Source organism: Geotrypetes seraphini, chromosome 11 (assembly GCF_902459505.1).
Source record: "Geotrypetes seraphini chromosome 11, aGeoSer1.1, whole genome shotgun sequence".
In the NCBI taxonomy this organism is placed as follows: Eukaryota; Metazoa; Chordata; class Amphibia; order Gymnophiona; family Dermophiidae; genus Geotrypetes; species Geotrypetes seraphini.
Genome location: NC_047094.1, coordinates 132,367,288 through 132,383,333, shown reverse-complemented (window position 1 = coordinate 132,383,333; position 16,046 = coordinate 132,367,288). Strand labels below are relative to the sequence as shown.

The 16,046-nt window shown below is 46.3% G+C and overlaps 1 protein-coding gene across 2 annotated transcripts in view; it reads left to right on the top strand.

Annotated features, from left to right (window-relative positions):
* Nucleotides 1-16,046, top strand: part of DLGAP4 (DLG associated protein 4) — a 174,763-nt gene that overhangs the window by 38,470 nt on the left and 120,247 nt on the right. The window contains exons 3-4 of one of the 2 annotated variants that reach the window (XM_033963937.1): nucleotides 217-328; nucleotides 4,191-4,443. In XM_033963937.1, coding sequence (XP_033819828.1) covers nucleotides 217-328; nucleotides 4,191-4,443 — 365 coding nt within the window. The remainder of the gene's footprint in view (nucleotides 1-216; nucleotides 329-4,190; nucleotides 4,444-16,046) is intronic. The other variant, XM_033963938.1, reaches the window with a different exon arrangement.

Here is a 16,046-nt window from a genome sequence, read left to right as displayed (position 1 = left end):
AGCCGTTTTAACGGTCTCAAAAATGGCCATTTCTCCGCCTCTGACTTTTGAACATCTTGCGGGAAAGGTCCAAGATCAGACAGCCGTCCAATCGAAAATGCCCCTCAGTGTTTGTTTTTGGTATCTGGGTAAAACTGTTGTAGCACCTAGAACAGCCTATCCAAACACCTTGGTTGCCTGTGTCTCCTCACTTTGGGTACCCTCTCTGCCTTCCAGGAGCCTCGACCACATGGATTCAGTGGAACTCCTGCTACCACCAAAGTTTCAGACCTGGGAAGAAGAGTACAACCAGATCTCAAGCGGCGTCGAATCCAGCAGTTTGATTCAGGTCAGTGGGAGCCCTTGGGGATTTGGAGACCGAGAACAGCTCCTCGTTGCTATTAGTTCCTTAACGGGGGAAAGAATGTGTAAAAAGGGTGAGGTGGAGGTCTGAAGAAGCACAAAAGACCAGGGAGATTTATATTCATGGATATGAACATGGAAGTCAAAGAATCTCTATCAGCAGCTCTCTCTGTCGTCTTCATTCCATGGTCATGTTGATATTTACACTTGTAAATACGGTATGTTCTTTTTAATAATATGCTCACCAGGGTTACCAAACGTCCATATTTCCATGGTCAGGTCCTCCTTTTGAGGACATGTCTGGGGGTCCAGACGGCTTTTCAAAACCCAGCATTTGGTCCGGGTTGTGAAAGGCTTCCCAACAAAATGGCGTCCGGAAGGAGCATCCACGCATGTACGGACGCAGCACGGTGACATCACGAGCGCTTGCATGTGATGTCATTGCGTGGTGTCCGCACATGCGCGGATGCCATCTGGGGCGTAACGGGGCGATCCTGGGGGCATGGCCATGGGTTCGGATTTACCGTATTTTCACGTAGATAACGCGCACCCGTGTAAAACGCGCACACGGGTATAGCGCACGGAAAACACAAATTTATGTACAGAAATTTTTATATACCGCGCACACCCGTATATCGCGCATGCTGCCCGACTCTCCTTTCGCCCGCCCCGACTCTCCTCTGGAGACCCCGACTCTCTTTTCGCCCGCCCCAACTCTCCTTTCCCCCTTGAAGTCCTGTCCCTACCCTGAAAGCCTGATGCCCCCCCCGACGTCCGATTCACCCCCCCCGAAAGACCGGTCGCACCCCACCCCGAAGGACGCTTGCGCGCACCCGCACCCCCACCCTGAAGGACCGCTCGCACCCCCACCCTGAAGGAGCACTCGCACTCCCACCCCGAAGGACCGCTCGCACACCCCCAGTCTCCCCCCTCCCCCATGGAGAAGCTGTCTACCTTGTTTCCAGATGCCAGCGAGCCCATCTGTTTCCTCTGCCGGCGGTCCCGCCCCTTCTCTGAGCCCTGCTACGCTGCTTCCTCTTCCGGCGGTCCCGCCCTTTCTCTGACGTCAGAGAAAGGGCGGGACCGCCTGAAGAGGAAGCAGCGCAGCACAGGGCTCTGAGAAGGGGCAGGACCACCGGCAGAGGAAGCAGCTGGGCTGGCATCCGGAAACAAGGTAGACAGCTTCTCCATGGGGGAGGGGGGAGGCTGTGGGGGTGCGAGCGGTCCTTCGGGTGGGGGTGCGAGCAGTCCTTCGGGATGGGAGTGCGAGCGCTCCTTCCGGGTGATGAATCGGGCGTCGGGGGGGGGAAACTATGTAAAAAAAATTTTGTACAACGCGCTCACGCATATAACGCGCAAGGTTATGCGCGGTTTGTAAAAACCACGTATAACGCACGCGTTATATGCGTGAAAATACGGTATACTTCACTAAATATGGTGACCCCAATGCTCACTGAATGAGGGCCTTTTATCCTGGCATGTTAAAGGTACACGTCACATCAGGCAGTAGAAGCAAACCATTTTTTTTAGTAGATGAATGCAGATGCTTTGTGTATATTGGTGAAGTACAGTTAAGACATGTGGTAGACTGAGAGAATTTTGAACTCTGAATTTGGAAAGAATTTTGAACTTTGAAAGAATTTATAAAAGTTGAAGATTATATATATATATTTTTTAATAATTTATATTCCGCATATCCTACAATTCTATATGGATTACAAATAATTCAGGTTCTCAAGCATTTTCCCTATCTGTCCCGGTGGGCTCCTACTCTATCTAACGTACCTAGGGCAATGAGGATTAAGTGACTTGCCCAGGGTCACAAGGAGCAGTGTGGGATTCGAACCCACAACCTAAGGGGCCGAGGCTGTAGCTCTAACCACAGCCCCACACACTCCCACAAAAAAATGGGACAAATGACAATATGAGGAGAGATCCTTAGCATTTTTGCGATTGGGTACTGAATCTGATTTTGGCCATTGGGTGGTCTACAAAATAATTTTTACTATTTGTATGAACCATCTTTATAGGATTATTCTCCATTTCAGCCATATCTCATGGCAGGATCTAGAGGGGAAGATTCTCCATAATGGTCTTGCAGGGAGAAAAGCAAAATCAGATTTCCAAGCTTTTACCCACGTGTATCCTACCTAAACTAAACTAAACTTTAAGTTTATATATTGCATCATCTCCACGGATGTTGTGGAGCTCGGCACGGTTTACAAGAACTTAAAATATAGGAAGAGAAGGAAAAAAAAGGTTTACATGAACTTATATATAGAAGAGAAGAGTAAGGGGGGATAGAATTACATTTTAGTGAAAAGCCAGGTTTTCAGTTGCTTGCGGAATAATTGGGGGGAGCCCATGTTCCGCAGCGGGGTAGTAAGGTCATTCCAAAGACCTGTGATTCTGAAGAGAAGGGATTTTCCCAGTTTGCCTGCATAGCGAATACCGTGTAGAGAGGGGAAGGATAGTTTATACCTTTGGGCAGGTCTCGTAGAGTCAGGATTTGAGGAGTTATAAGATAGTGGGATTAAGGGAGGAAGGATGCTGTGAATGTTCTTAAAAGCCAGGCAGGAGCATTTGAAATGGATTCTGGAAATCGCTGGGAGCCAGTGAAGTTTGGCTAGGAGTGGGGAGACATGGTCAGACTTGCGTTTTGCAAAGATCAACTTGGCTGCAGTATTCTGGATTAGCTGGAGTCTTTGAAGACTTTTTTCTGATAGGCTTAAGTAGATGGCATTGCAGTAGTCTAATTTGGAGAGGATGATGGATTGGACAAGGACGGCGAAATGTTGTTGGCGAAAATAGGATCTTACTTTCCTCAGCATGTGGAGGCTGAAAAAGCATGATTTAGCCAAGGAGTTGAGGTGGTCATTGAGGGAGAGAGAAGAATCGATAATGATACCTCAGTGTCTCCCAAATCTGTCCTTGGTTGGGTTTTCAGAATACTTATAATTAATATGCATGAAATAAACTTGAATGCAAATCTATCTTATGCATATTCATTGCAGATCCCCTGAAAACCCAACTGGATAGTGGGCCGCAGGTCAGGTTTGAGAACCACTGTGCTACGATGATGGGGGTGTTTCAAACGTATTTCAGAAAACACTCTGCTCGAATGTATTCCAGAGGCATGGCAATATATTCATAAGAAATATGCAACTAATTAGCAAAGGGTATGAAAGGTGGAGAAGAAAAGAACGAGAACAATGGAATCCTAAGGTGACGGTGAAGTAGGGAGTTAGGGAAGGTGTTCTAGGAGAGTCAAAGGTGGACTTAAGGGTAGGGTTATCAGATTTTCCAGACCTCCAGGACCGCCCAGTTCCACCTCTGTCATGCTCTGTTCCACCTCCCCAGATGGCATCCTTGCATATGTGGACGTGACGCAATGATATCACGGGCGCGTGATGTCACTGCATTGCATCCGTGCATGCCCCCTTCTTGACGTGATTTTGTCGGGAAGCTTTTCAAAACCCGGACATCTGGTAACCCTACTTATGAGTGAAAGTATAGGAGGGAGCTGGTGGTTACAGCTATAGTTTCAGCACCCTGAGGTTGTGGGTTCAAATCCAGTGCGACTCCTTGTGACACTGGGCAAGTCAGTCAATCCTCCATTGACCCAGGTACATTAGATAGATTGGGAGCCCACGGGACAGACAGGGAAAATGCTTGAGGACCTGAGAGGCAGTATATAAATACCTTAAATAAGAATGTCATTTAGACTCCAGATTCCCTAAATGACCCTCTGCAGAATAGATAGCTCTGGGACCTCTGTGAGACCGAGCAGATCTGAGGCATGAAGAATTCTCTGGCCTCCAGCCTTGACCGTTCTGTGTCTCGTTCAGTACCCCATGCAGGTCCGTGAGATAGAGCTGCCCGTGCCATATGAAGTGCCCTGTGATTCCTTGTACAGTGAGCCAGAGTCGATGCCTGTTGAGGTGCTGGACCTGTCGCTGCCCAACTACTTCCGCTCTCGGAGCCACAGCTACCTCCGGGCCATTCAGGCGGGATGCTCCCAGGACGAGGACACCACCTCCGTGCAATCTATGTCACCGCCCCTTGCCGGCAACAGCAGCAGGACCCTGCCCAGGAATAACGGTGAGTTCTGTGCAAGTCGAGGGACGCGGGCTGAGTGAAGTCTCTCCCTGGTGGCCTTTGTTTTATCACTTAGGCCTGGGATTCTGTAGCCAGCGCTGTTGTCAGTGGCCACCTTAAAAGCGGATACAGAATTGCACCTCTGGCAAAGGCAGGCGCTGGAAACGGAGGCTAGGGTTTTCCAGGCCTACATTTTTGGCGCTTGCTTTTGATGTGAATCATTCTTCCAAAGGCGTTTTAGCTCACCTAATGCCACTTCCGGCATTAGCCAAGACCTCAGTAGAATTAGGCGGCCTAAAATGCCTACAGAGGCGTGATTGCAGCACCGCTAGGGGCCTTGAAAATCACTTTAAAACCTTTATTTACACTAGGGGTGTCAAAGTCCCTCTTCGAAGGCCGCCATCCAGTCGGGTTTTCAGGATTTCCCCAATGAATATGCATAAGATCTATTTGCATGCACTGCTTTCATTGTATGCTAATAGATGTCATGCATATTCATTGGGGAAATCCTGAAAACCCGACTGGATTGCGGCCCTCGAGGACCGACATTGGACACCCCTGCAGCCTAGTCCTAATATTTTTGGAAAGAGTAAACAAGCATCTACCCTTTCCACTCCACCTCCACCTATACCTCTGCCAAATCTCCCCCGAGCTGTCTCTTCTCCAAGCTGAAGAGCTCTAGCCACCCTTTATTGTGGTGAAATCAGTTAGCTTGGCAGAGTTTAAAAAAGGTTTGGCTAATTTCCTAAAAGAGATGTCAAAAGGCCATTATTAAGACGATTTCAGGAAATCCACTGTTTATTCCTAGGATAAGCAGCATAAAATCTGTTTTTCTCCTTGGGATCTTGCCAGGTACTTGGACCTGGGTTGGCCACTGTTGGAAACAGGAGACTGGGCTTGATGGACCTTCGGTCTGTCCCAGTATGGCAATTTATATGTTCTTATGTGAGTCAAGCAGAGGACAGTGAAGCCATTGCGGTTTAGTAAAAAGGGAAGGGGAATATTTGTCTATTTTTGTATGGTTGTTACTGAGGTGACATTGCATAGAATCATCTGCCATGACCTCTTTGAAAAAACCCTGGAATAGGAATGATAATTAACATTTTCTCTGCTTACAGTGTGCTTTGTGTTTTTTTTAAATTTCATTGTTGGTAGATCATTTTGACTTGGTCATTTTAAAAGTAGCTCGCAAGCCCAAAAAGTGTGGGCACCCCTGTTCTGTAGCATATATGTTGAAATGATTCTCAGTACATAGTTTTGTATCTGATACATATCACATTAAGCAGAGAACATAAGATATGCCAGGCCGGGGTTATGACTGCTGTTGCATGTGTCGGTCAGACTAGATGGGCCATTTGGCCTTTATCTGCCATCATGTTTCTATGTTTCAGTGCACAGCATGGCGGCAGAATGCTTCCTTCTGACGCAGGTTGGTGAACTTTCATAAATGATTATCCTGCAGCTTCCCTGACCTTGCTCAGAGCAACCTTCCGCTGGGCCTGTCTTTTGTCTGCATCCGTCTGGGTGGCATTTGAGAATGCTTTGCATGGTCTTTCTCAAGCGAAAGGGATATTTCAAAGCCCATTGTGATTCTTGGAAATCTGATTACTGAGCTGATAAAACACCACCTCCTAGTTGTGGGAGAGAAATCTTCCGCAGCTTCCAATGGTAGAATTACAGCTATTTTGTTCATTTAAAAAAAATGATACTACTGCAAGAAATTGAAAATCTCAGCTCCCCTTGGTCTCCTGAATGTGAAGCATTGCTGCCTCCTGGGATTTAAAACAATCTTCCAAGACGCTTAGGAAAGGATTTGGAAGCTGGCTAATGATTTCTAATAACACCATCCATTTTCTGAGTCTGAGGCATGGCAGACAAATGCCAAGGCAATATTAGCTGTTGCATTCACAGAATCACCAGGACCAGAGATGCATTTGGCTCTGGACAATTTTCTTCAGTGAGTTCTGTATCTGTGATTCTCTTTAAAGAATGACACAGGAACTCAATTTTCCCATCCCCATGAGCGTTGTCGCTGTTCCTTTGTCTGCCTCGTTCCTGTAAGCTCTGCCTTAACCGCACAAGCCTCAGACACATGATTTTCAAGTGTTTGAGGCTTGTGCAGATGAGGACAAAGCTTACAGGAATGGGGCAGGGACAGGAAAAGAACTCGCCAGGATGGGAAAATGAGATCCTGTGGGGGATGGGAAAAAATTTGTCTCCGTACCATTCTCTAATTCTCTTTTACTATCTGTTAATCACTCCAGAGTGCTGGTTCAGTATGGGGGAAGCAGAGAGCATTATCAACTCAGACTACATTCCGGAAAATGGTTAAGACCCTCCTCTTCAACTAAAGGTCACCCTTAAACCCCACCTCTACCCTTCTTTCTCCATTCTAATCTTCTGCCTAAATTTCTGTATAGTCCACTCTCAGCCTATACTCAAATAACTCGTATCTAAACTAAACTACTTATATGTAAACTACTGTTTACTATATTTGCTATATAGTCCCTATATCTAAACTGCTGCACAGTCTCGTATGTCCAAGTATTTAAATCTACTGTATAATCTTGTATGTCCAATTCACTCCATTGTGAATGTTTACTTGTAAACCGTTCTGAGCTACTGGGAGGACGGGATAAAAATCTAAATAAATAAATCATGACTAAACCAACCGAGCAATTCTAAGAGACCCTTTTATTAGGGTTACTAGATTTTCCTTTGGGAAAATCCGGACCCATGGCCATGCCCCCAGGACTGCCCAGTTCCAGTACCCACATCCATCTTAATAACAGCTTCTGGACTTCTCTTTGAGGAAGTTATTCAAACCTTTTTTAAACCCTGCTAAGCTAACTGCTTTCACTACATTCTTAGGCAACAAATTCCAGAATCTAAAATGAGTAAACAAATATTTTTTTTCATCTGCTACATGGTAGCTTCATTACATGCCCCCTGGTCCTAGTATTTTTGGAAAGAATAAACAAGCGACTCACTCTCTCACTCATTCCACTCCACTGTGAAGGAGTCTCCTTAAGATGAGTAATCAATGACACAGGCTGTTGCCATGGGAGAACTGGTTGCCATGATATCTATTTCATAATTTAACTATTTATGCAGAGAATGTACTGTTTATAGTTGCATCGGGAAAAGGGAAGACTGAAGTGGTTAAAATTGCAGTATTTGGGAGTACAGTGGTACCTTGGTTTAAGAGCATAATTCGTTCCAGAAGCATGCTCTTAAACCAAAACACTCGTATATCAAAGCAACTTTCCCAATAGAAGATAATGGAAACTTGAACAATTCGTTCCACATCCCCAAAAACTTAATTACCATTAGGGACGCCTCCACCGCTGCCTCTGCCACAGACCCACCCACGCGGCTCCTCCAATTCTCCTCCTCTGCTGCTGTTGGCTGCCTCTCACTGCCGGGTGGTGCTGGCTAAGCAAACACCGCCGCCGCAACAGAGCCCGACTGGACACTGTTGGCTCTGCCGCTCCCGGACGCTGCCTCCCCTCCCCCCCGGATGCCACTACCCCCTCTGCTGGGACTCTCAAGTGCTGACTCACTCCTGCCAGACGCACCCCGACTCCCATGCTCCACCCGAGGCCACCGGCGCTGCTATCGCCTCTTCCCCTCCCCCCCTCCCCGACTGGCCCTGTCCTTACCCCTGCACCGCCGGTGATAAAAGTGCCTGCCGCCGGTCTGCTGCTGAGCCTTGAGCATCTGCGCATGCTCAAGGCCTTCTGGATCTCATCCTCACCGAGATCCTTGGAACGAGCTCCCGGTGCAAGTGATCGAGGCAAACAGCGTGCAAGAATTTAAGAGCAAATGGGATGCCCATGTGGGATCCCTTAGAGGGTTAAGCCAAGGGAACCTGGCGCCAGGAGTGGGATCCCTAGGATAGTAGACTTGGGGGTGGGTCAGTAGAGTGGGCAGACCTGATGGGCTATGGCCCTTATCTGCCGTCATCTTCTATGTTTTTATGTTTCTATTTGGGATCATTTGCAGTACTGGAGCATTGCAGTATTTGGAGTATTGCAGTGTTTAGGAGTACTTGCAGTATTTGGAGTAAAATTGTAGTATTTGGGATTTGGAGTTGGTTCTTTTTTCCCTGTTGCATCAGAAACCAACCTCGATTGACCAGCAGTGGCCCTGCTTTCTTGCCTCTTCTCACCCCTTCGCCTCTAGGTGAGACCAGCTGACAGTAGTGTCTTTTTTGAAACCCCAGTAGAAGGGCACCCTGGAGCTCAGGATCATTCTTGAATTCCCTCTCGGGGTCACAGCATCCCCGTCTCCTATCAGCTTGAAGCATAAGAACTGGAGCTAAGAATATTAAACCCAGATCTACCTCCCTAGTCAGCACACAGAACCATCGGGCACAGACCCCTCTCATGCACTTGTAACACAGATGAATGAGTGGTTCGTTTCTTCAGCTAAAATGACATATTTATGGATCTAAAGAAGATTTCCATCAATGCATTATTAGTTCAGTGTGTCGAGGGCTTCCTTTTTGCATTGGTTTGTCCATAAAGGAGAGTTTTCAAGACAAAGCCGTTCCGTGCTCCGTTGTCTTGTTGCATCCTGGCAAAGTGATTGGAACCAACCAGGATGGGCTGTGATGAGAGTTAATGAGCTGTGTCTGAATCCACTGCCGTAAAAAAAGACAAGGATATTTTCAAGAATGCACCGCAACGTGCAGACTGCAGAGAGCATTGTGTTGAGAATGAACCGGGCCGCGTTTCAAAACTGCTCGCGCGACGGGCAAGTCTAGGAACTAGGCATGAACATTTCACATAACATAACAAAAAACACTGCATTACCTTTAACCCCCCCCCTCTTTTACTAAGGTGCGCAAATTGATTTCTCAAAAAGTAGGCGTGGTAAGGGGCAGATCTTGAGGCGCACTCGTGTAGGCCAAGAAAACCCTGGCATAAAAAGTTAGGAGATCTATCGACGCCTAAAGCCCGCTGTAGGCGCCACTAAGCCCGATTCTATGAACTGTGCCTGACTTTTATAGAATCACGCTTACGCGTTACGCTACTCGGCACCTACGTTTTAGGTGTCATTTATAGCATCGAAGCCTAAAGTTCAGGGCTTCGTTTTAACGTTGGCCTGCTTCATATAGACATAGGGTTACCAGACGTCCTCCTTTTGAAGGACATGTCTGGGGGTACGGACGGCTCTTCGAAACCCGACACTTTCTCTGGGTTTTGAAAAGCCTCCTCAAATTGCGTCAGACGTGGACAAGCGCAGGCAGCGGGGGAGGGGGGGAGGCAAGGCTGGGACGGAACTTGGGACAGCATTACGGCGTGCCTGGGGGGGGGCATGTCTACGGGTCAGGATTTTCCAACTGGAAAATCTGGCAACCCTACATAGACATCCAAAGTGGATTAAAATTACTGTGCCCAGTGGAGATCTATCTGTCTGTCGTCATTCTTGGAGAATCAAGCTCAGATGTGGGCTGCTTTAACAATACATGTATTAGAGCGAAGTCAGCCCAAACTTGTCCTATTATTAATCTGGTTATGTAGGCAGGATAAGAAAAAAGGATGACTTAAGCAGTGATGGAAATGCAGGGATAAGAGTCGAACAGTGGGGAGAGAGTGTTGGTGGTGAGGGGAGTGAATGGCAAGGAATGTTCTTCCTCGGTATACTTTTAATGCATGCGGATGATGTCCAATTCTTTTTTCAAATCAACAAATGGGGTGAAAAGCTGACATCAGAGGTGTATAGTTATATGGGGAAGATCAATGACTGGATGCATGATAATAGATTTAAATTGAATGTTGATAAAACAGAAATCATTATTGTGGGTGATCAATACAGGGACTTATGGCCTCAAACAGTTGATTAAGGTTAAAGAAAATATCATGGTGTTAGGGGTTATTCTTAATGCAAAACTGTCTTTAAAATTACAGGTTGCAAGAGTGGTCCAGTTAGCTTATTTTGCAATGACAATGCTTTCTCAATTGAGAAAAGTTCTGACCGATTGGGATTGCAATCCATGGTACTATCAAAACTTGACTATTGTAATGTATCTATTTTAAGATTATGTAATCTTTACAGATTGCAACAAAGCTCAGCAGCCCAGATTTTAATAGGGAAATCCCGTTTTGAACATATCACTCCAATTCTGATGAAACTTCACCGGTTACCGGTATATCACCATGTACGGTTTAAAATTTTGAAGATAGTCCAGCAAGAAATTTAGGGTACTTTACTAAATGTTTGACCTTATATAGAACAGTTAGGCCATTAACTTCCTCCAAAACAAAGCCCTACTCCCTGGGGCCGATGCAGTGAAAGACACTGTTTCTGGAAGAGGAAAGCCTTAAGTCCCACACAGATGGAACAGACAGATCGCAATGCTCAATTGAGCAAAGCAGTCTATCCGGCTCACGCGGCAAGATGCTCTGGGCCAGGTATTTAAGGGCCGACCTCTGTAAGCACATGATCGGATTTTAAAAAAAGCAGTAGACTTAAGTTCAGGCACATTTAAAAGGCGATGTACCTAGAACAATGTGTGAGGATTGTGACTGCTGGTACACGCCTGACCCCTGCTGGCAGGAAAGCAGCACTGAAGATTTTCCCAGCAGTTCTCAGCCAGGGAAGAGTAGACGTGGTTTAAAAAATCAGTGAAAACAGAGGCAAAATGCATTTCATTTGTGGGGGGGATTTGCTACTTCCTTAATGCTTCTGCTCTAAATAAGAAGTTTGGATTGCTTCCCCAGTTGTTAGCAGTCACTTTCTCCAAATAGGTTAGTTTTGTGCATGCTATGACAGGGCAGGTCGAATATTTATTCACTGCCTTTTTGCATAAGAGATTCACCCAAAGCAGTTGCAATACACTGAATCAGTGGCGTACCTAGGGGGGGGGGAGGTCCGCCCCAGGTGCACGGGCCCAAGGGGGTGCATTGCTGGCCTGCCACCGGGGAAAGGCTGCCATTGCAATCATCTGAAAGAAGCCGGCGCCAGTTCTCCCTCCCTCCGAATTCGCCCTGCTTCTTTTCAAGCTGGCCGACCAAACTATAGCCGTCCAACGTCAATTCTGACGTCGGAGAGGACGTTCTGGGCCAGCCAAGGCTGGCCCGGAACGTCCTCTCCGACGTTAGAATTGACGTCCAACATACAGAGTTGGTTGGCCTGCGGGAAACGAAGCAGGGCGATTTCGGCGCCGGCCTGTTTCCGATGGCCAGAGCAGGCTTTCCCCGGCGGTGGTGGCAGCATGGTGCTGGTGGCAGCGGTGGTATGGGGGAGGACAGGGAGAAAGAAAGAAAGGGGGGAGGAGACAGGGAGCCAGAAAGAAAGAAAGGGGGGGATAGGGATCCAGAAAGAAAGAAAGGGGAGGGGACAGGGATCCAGAAAGAAAGAAAGGGGGTAGGGTGAAAGAAAGAAAAAAATGGGGCATGGGGAGAGAGAGAGAGAAAGACAGACATAGAGAAAGAAAGGGGGCATGGAGAGAGAAAGAAGGGGGCAGGGTGAAACAAAGAAAAAAATGGGGCACGAAGAGAGAAAGAGAAAGACAGACATACAGAAAGAAAGGGGGCATGGAGAGAGAAAGAAAGAAGGGGGCAGGATGAAAGAAAGAAAAAGATGGGGGAAGGAATGAGGTCTGGAGGAGAGGAAGCATACAGGAGGCTGAAAGAAGGAAGAAATATTGGATGCAACCAGAGACTGATGAAATTACCAAACAAAGGTAGGAAAAATGATTTTATTTTCAATTTAGTGATCAAAATGTGTCCGTTTTGAGAATTTATATATGCTGTCTATATTTTGCACTATGGGCCCCTTTTACTAAACTGCAATAGCAGTTTTTAGCGCAGGGAGCCTATGAGCGTCGAGAGCAGCGTGGGGCATTCAGCGCAACTCCCTGTGCTAAAAATCGCTATCGCGGTTTAGTAAAAAGGGAGGGAGTATATTTGTCTATTTTTGTATAGTTGTTACTGAGGTGACATTGCATAAAGTCATCTGCCTTGACCTCTTTGAAAACTCACGGAATACAAATGATAATTAACATTTTCTCTGCGTACAGTGTGCTTTGTGTTTTTAAAATTTTATTGTTGGTAGATCATTTTGACTTAGCCACGAAGGTAACGGGGAGGGAGGGAGGGAGGGGAGCTGCTGAAAGACATCTAGTAATCCTTGCAGGCTTGACTGTGCAGGGAATTATTTTTGTAAAATCATGTTTTGTTATGTGACTGGTATTATTTAGACTTTAATTTCTATGAATGAATAGAATGAAAATGATATAAAATAACTTGCTTGTTTTTATGTGCATACGCTGAAGGAAAGTGGAGAGAGAGTGGGCTGAGGACGCTGAAAGGAAATGGGAAACAGAGAGTGGGGAAAAGACGCTGATTTATAAATTGACAATTGTACAGAATATTGTTTCTTTTTATACTTTAATATAAACAATTCAAGGCTTGTGTGGATGGAATCAGGTGGTTTGCGGAGATGGGGACCGAGCTTACGGGGATTAGTCCAATAAAATGGTATTTTCTTATTTCTCATTATTTGTTTTATTTTTATTTGTTAATTTGTAAAGTGGTGATTGTTATGTATCAGTTTTTCAAATTTACATCTACTGTCTTTATATTTTGCACAGTATTAGAGGACATGTATTACTGTTTTTGTGGTGTTGCATTGTATGCAGAGTCTGGTTTCTTGGCGGTTCAGTTTAACTTTTGTCTACATATTTCTATTTTTAGATTGTGATTATTCCATATTGGGCGAGAGTGTATCTGTCTGTGTGTATGAAAGGGACATGGCTTTCTGATAGCATCGACTGTACAGGATCAATTGACTGTGCAGGATCTGGTTTGTTTAGTTTTACAATGTATGTGTTGGTGTTCTAGTGCTCACTGCAGTGTTTAAGATGCTGCCTTTTCTTGTTGTGCGATATGTAGATTGTTACTAAAAATCATATTTTTCATATAGATGGGGGGGTGTCAAAAAATGATGGGCCCTGGGTGTCACATATGCTAGGTACGCCACTGCACTGAATAGTACCAGGTACACCCTCGCAACCCCCCCCCCCCCCTCCCACACTTACTTTGACCATTACCTCTCTCACAGAAGCCCATAATCTCAGTCTCTGAATTTTACATTGTGCCAAAGTCAGCTTCCTTCTGGAGTTCACTTGGAAATTCTCTTTGATAAGGCCTGTGGCACCCAAAATGATGGAAAATAATTTTGTACCTTTCTGCCACATTTTCCTGGTCTCAGATAACATTTCTTGATACTTAAAGATCACTCTCTCTCTCTCTATGTGATTCACCAAGTAGTCACTCTATAATCAATGCTATTCGGTGTGGCCTGGCTTCCAGACACTCAACTTTGTACCTGTCAGATTAGGGATATCCCAGGTGATCATAAGTTCTCAAAGATTCTCCTAGAGGCATGATCTCAATTCTTTTCCAGCACAGCAATATAATGTTTGCAAATTTGCAGCAAAAAAAAAAATGACCAGAGAAGAATGGCTCTATTCATTCACCACAATCGATGTTAAAAGCATGAAAGCCTGACAGGGCCATGTTTCGCCCTTCTAAGGGCTACGTCAGGGGCAAAATGAAACTGACTGGGATGATTCCAATGTATTACTTATGTGGCTGAAAGCAGCTCTCTGTGCAATCTGGACACTGACAATGTCGGAAAGGCAGGCAGGTATTAGCTGGAAATCTCTCATACTGCTAAGTTGGAGTCCAAAGAACTTCTTTGCTCATTCCCCCCTTCCCCAATGAGTCTAGGATGATGCAGCATGGCTGTTTCAGCGTGACCAGTTCAGTGCAACTGTTTCATTGTGGCCGTTTCAGCGCTGAATCGGCCGCAATGAATCTTCCTACAACCAGTTGTCAGCTCGGGGGCATCATAGCAGCACCTGGCATCATTTTTGGGGGGGGGGAAAGCGATGCTTCCACACACCTTCAAACTGGGGTTGCCCCTTACTCTTCCCTATCGCTCGAGCGCCTCCCGCCACCGCCGCAGCATACCTCTTGAAAAGTTCACTGGCAGCATCTTGCAACCTCCTGCTGGCTCTGGCCTCGGCTCTCCTCTGACATGATGTTCTGGTCCCATGTCCAGGAAGTGACGTCAGAAGGGAGCCAAGACCAGTGCAAGCAAGGGGTGCAAGACGCTGCTCGCGCAGGCAAACTTTTCAAGAGGTTTGCCGGGGGAGGGGGGCAGACAGGAGGAGTGGCACCAACAAACCTGGCAAGATGGCACCTGGGGGGGGGGCAGTCCATACCTCCCGCTCCCCTCCTTACAATGCCACTGGGGAGATATGATAGAGACGTTTAAATACCCATGTGACGTAAATGCACATGAGTCAAGTCTCTTTCATTTGAAAGGAAGCTCTGGAATGAGAGGGCATAGGATGAAGTTAAGAGGTGATAGGCTCAGGAGTAATCTAAGGAAATGCTTTTCTACAGAAAGGATGGTAGATGCGTGGAACAGTCTCCCAGAAGAAGTGGTGGAGACAGAGACTGTGTTCGATTTCAAGAAAGCCTGGGATAGGTAGGTGGGATCTCTTGGAGAGAGGAAGAGATAATGGTTGCTATGGATGGGCAGACTGGATGGGCCATTAGGCCTTTATCTGCCATCATGTTTCTATGTTTCACTTTGAACGTGGTTGTAAAACTCAAAGAAAAAGATGGTTTGCAAGTCCCAATCCCTTTCCCCCGTTTATGTTCAAATCTGTTTTATTATAAATACAAGACAACAAAGAAGACAACAAAGTCAAAGGAATTAACTTCCAACAATACAAAAGTTTTGGTAGAACAAGAGTAGAAACCCCCCATCCCCCGAACCCTACCCAAGCAGCAATAACCCCCCCCCCCCCGAAGAAAATCTCCCCCCTTTCCCATGAAGCATACAGAAAACAACCAATAAAACTTTAATATGCCAAAGGCCCGTGCTCTGGTGGCTCTTGGCAGCCGCAGTAAGAAGCCCCCCCACCCAACAAACAAAGAAAACAACAACCAAAAAAAAAGGAAGTGCCTGCGATGACTGATCCCGGGAGTGAGCGCGATGGACCTCAACAAGGCTAAGCAAGAGGATTCAAAAGGAGACTGTGACCTCGAGGAGATAAGGAATCCAAATAGACGAGGGCGACCAACCGCCTCTTGGGCCTCCCACCTGGCTAAAGTATGCACCAGAGCTCTCCAGGTCCAAAAAGAGCGAGGCTCAGAAACAATCTAGGATTGCAAAATGCATTTGCGAGCAAGGAGAAGCACCTTAAGAAGATGAAGTTTGTTAGTGAGAGATCTGTAAAATAGAGGTGAGCCTCAGCCGTAATGTAAGACACTGGTTCTTAAACACAGTCCTTTACTCGAGGTCTTGTTTAGGCTCATGAAAATGTATTGCAAATGTCCTGGAAACTAGATATAGGCCTTGTTTTACTAAGGCACGCTAACCGATAAGCACGCGCAAATCGCTAACATGTGCATGTTAGTTTATGGATGCGTTAGTGTTTAGTGTGCGCTAATCGGTTAGCGCACCATAGTAAAACAGGGGGGGTAGTTGAGCGTATCCAGAGAGTCCCAGCTCTCTCTTATCTGCCTATATCCTACCTGCACCAGAATTGACTAATGAATGGACATCGCCCCCCCTTA